The following is a 2,501-nucleotide window of genomic DNA, read 5'->3' on the forward strand; positions in this document are numbered from 1 at the left end:
AGAGGAATGCTGTGACATACATAGTACCTCCTTTGTTAACAGGCAAGCTAACGGTCTCTTTCTCCTTTTATGGAAATGTTTTTGTATTTTGAACATGTCACTCCTACTTCCTTGAAGGCTCAAGTATAAATAAAAGGATGTTCTGAATGCCCTGGGCGGTTTTTCTGTGTCACGTCTGCTGTGCACACTCTGGTGTAGAGCAGATTAGATCGGGGCCGCCCATGCGCATGTAAAAAAATAGATATCTTAGTTGTGAGTTTCTTTATCTTCTAAACAACTTTCTCTTCACAATCATCCATTAATCAACCAGCATTTAACAAACTTTATTTTGAAATGAAGCTTTTTGACATTTTTTCACTGATATTTGGTCTTCATTTCAAGTCTCCATTAGTGGGAGCATTTGCTGATTTAACGTTTCTTCTGTTTACATCAAATTCAATGAAAATCAAATCTAAGTGTGAATTGGAGTCCCCAATAAACAGATACTATAGAAAACATGGAGACTGTAGAATATTTACATTGGATATGCTTATTTGTTCCCTTCAATAAAAATCAATCAGTTCATCAAATAAAATCAGTCGTTGATCGACTCAGTTTGATTGACAGGACAGATGATCAGAGGTGCAGAGTTTTTACCACCATCATTCTTACAGGGACAGAAGAATGGGTGGAGTTTGTGAATGAAGGAGCAGCCAGTAAAGGAGTGGATAAGACCTGCAGCACCTACATCATAAAAGGAGACCAGACCCTCCTCATAATCCACAAACACCCCTACCATCTCAGGACCAGACTGAAGACAGAGGGGGACTGGAGGACCAGCAAGAGCTTTGTATTCATTTCCATTTCTTAGCCACACAGTCCAGAAACCATCCTGAGGAGTCAGTTCGATTTTTCCCTTCCTGTTGATCGACTCTCTGGCCACTCCTAAATCCCAGTCAGTTTTTCCTTTAACCTGAACCTCAAAGTAAAATCTGCCTGAAGAGAAACTCTGCTTTCCTAAAACATTAACACAGGAAGAAAATCTCTCTGGGTTGTCAGGAAGTTTCTTCTTCACATCACCACAGTGCACTTGTTTTTCATCATCAGACAGGATGAGTTTAGAATTTTCTGTATCCGGATCCAGAGTCACGTCCACTGCATACTGCTGGACCCTCTTCAGCTCAGCCTCAAACAGCTTCTTCTTCATAAGTTTCCTGAGCGTCTCCTCCAGCTGAGCCACAGCTCTCACCACAGTCCCCTCGTATGATGGTGGACGGACGCTCACTCCTCTCCAGTCCTTGGTGGGTGGAGCAGCTTTCATGGACGAGAAGCTTTGGAGTATGTGGAGGTGGTCTTCAGAGCGTGACAGCTGCTCCACCTCAGATCTTCTCTTCTTCAGCTCAGAGATTTCCTGTTCCAGATCTTTGATCAGACCATCAGCGCGTTTCTCTGTTGTTTCCTGTTTGTCTTCAATCTCCTTTATGAGCTCCTTCAGGCCTCTATCGACAGACTTCTTTAGAGCAGTGAAGACCTGAACACCTTCTGCTTTCTGTCTGTCTGCATCACCTTTACTCATCTTCACTGACTCTTTGATCTGCTGAATCTTCAGTCGTCTCTTCTGGATCATCTGCTGAATTTCAGCCTCTGTCTTCTCTAGCTCTGCCTTCTTTCCTTCATATTCGTCCTTCAGAGGAACAAACTCGTGGTTCTTGTGGTCTAAAACAGAACAGAGCATGCAGACACATGTGTGGTCGGTCTTACAGAACAGCTCCAGAGGTTTATCATGCTTCTTACACATTCTGCCCTCCAGGTTCTCCACAGCATCAATCAGCTGATGTCTTTTCAGACCTTTCTTTGTCAGATGAGGCTCCAGGTGAGTCTGACAGTAGGACGCCTGACACACCAGGCAGGACTTCAGGGCCTTCAGTCTGGTTCCAGTGCAGATGTCACAGGGAACTTCTCCTGGTTTGGCAGCTTGTTGCTCTGAGCTACTGCTGCTGGCCTTCTGTTGAACTTCACGTCTGAACTGAGCGACCACCTCAGAGAGCAAAGTGTTGATCCTCAGCTGAGGTCTAGTGTAGAAAGTCTCTTTACACATAGGACACTGACACATGGCATTCATGTCCCAGTGCTGAGTGATGCAGTTTTTGCAGAAGTTGTGTCCACATGGTATACTGACTGGATCAGTGAACACATCCAGACAGATGCAGCACAGAAACTGATCTTCAGATCGTAGATTGCTCACAGCAGACATGTCTGCACTCTGACGGAGAAAGAAAAGAAACACATTTTATATAAAATTCACTTTAAATTTCATTTTAAAAAAGAGAGAAACAAATTTCAGTGTTGTGCTCTTTACAAAACCAAGCAAATTTGAACCTAAAAGTGTGACATGTCAAAATCAGTTTATTCAGAATGTCTGATTTTAAAATACTCCAAAGATTAACCTTTTACACACACACACACACACACACACACACACACACACACACACACACACACACACACACACACACACACAC

General features: G+C 43.2%; 1 protein-coding gene across 3 annotated transcripts in view; it reads right to left on the reverse strand.

Annotated features, from left to right (window-relative positions):
• Positions 1 to 315: 315 nt before the first annotated feature.
• LOC102196127 (E3 ubiquitin-protein ligase TRIM21-like) overlaps positions 316 to 2,501 on the reverse strand; it is a 6,012-nt gene continuing 3,826 nt past the window's right edge. The window contains exons 2-3 of one of the 3 annotated variants that reach the window (XM_005750730.1): positions 1,828 to 2,242; positions 316 to 1,695 (exon numbers count right to left, since the gene is read on the reverse strand). In XM_005750730.1, coding sequence (XP_005750787.1) covers positions 575 to 1,695; positions 1,828 to 2,233 — 1,527 coding nt within the window. In that variant the 5' untranslated portion in view covers positions 2,234 to 2,242 and the 3' untranslated portion in view covers positions 316 to 574. Of the gene's footprint in view, positions 2,243 to 2,501 lie in introns of all 3 variants that reach the window. The other 2 variants (XM_013915300.1, XM_005750729.1) reach the window with 2 other exon arrangements.

This window comes from Pundamilia nyererei, unplaced genomic scaffold (assembly GCF_000239375.1).
Source record: "Pundamilia nyererei isolate P.nyererei 1_Seehausen unplaced genomic scaffold, PunNye1.0 scaffold00285, whole genome shotgun sequence".
In the NCBI taxonomy this organism is placed as follows: Eukaryota; Metazoa; Chordata; class Actinopteri; order Cichliformes; family Cichlidae; genus Pundamilia; species Pundamilia nyererei.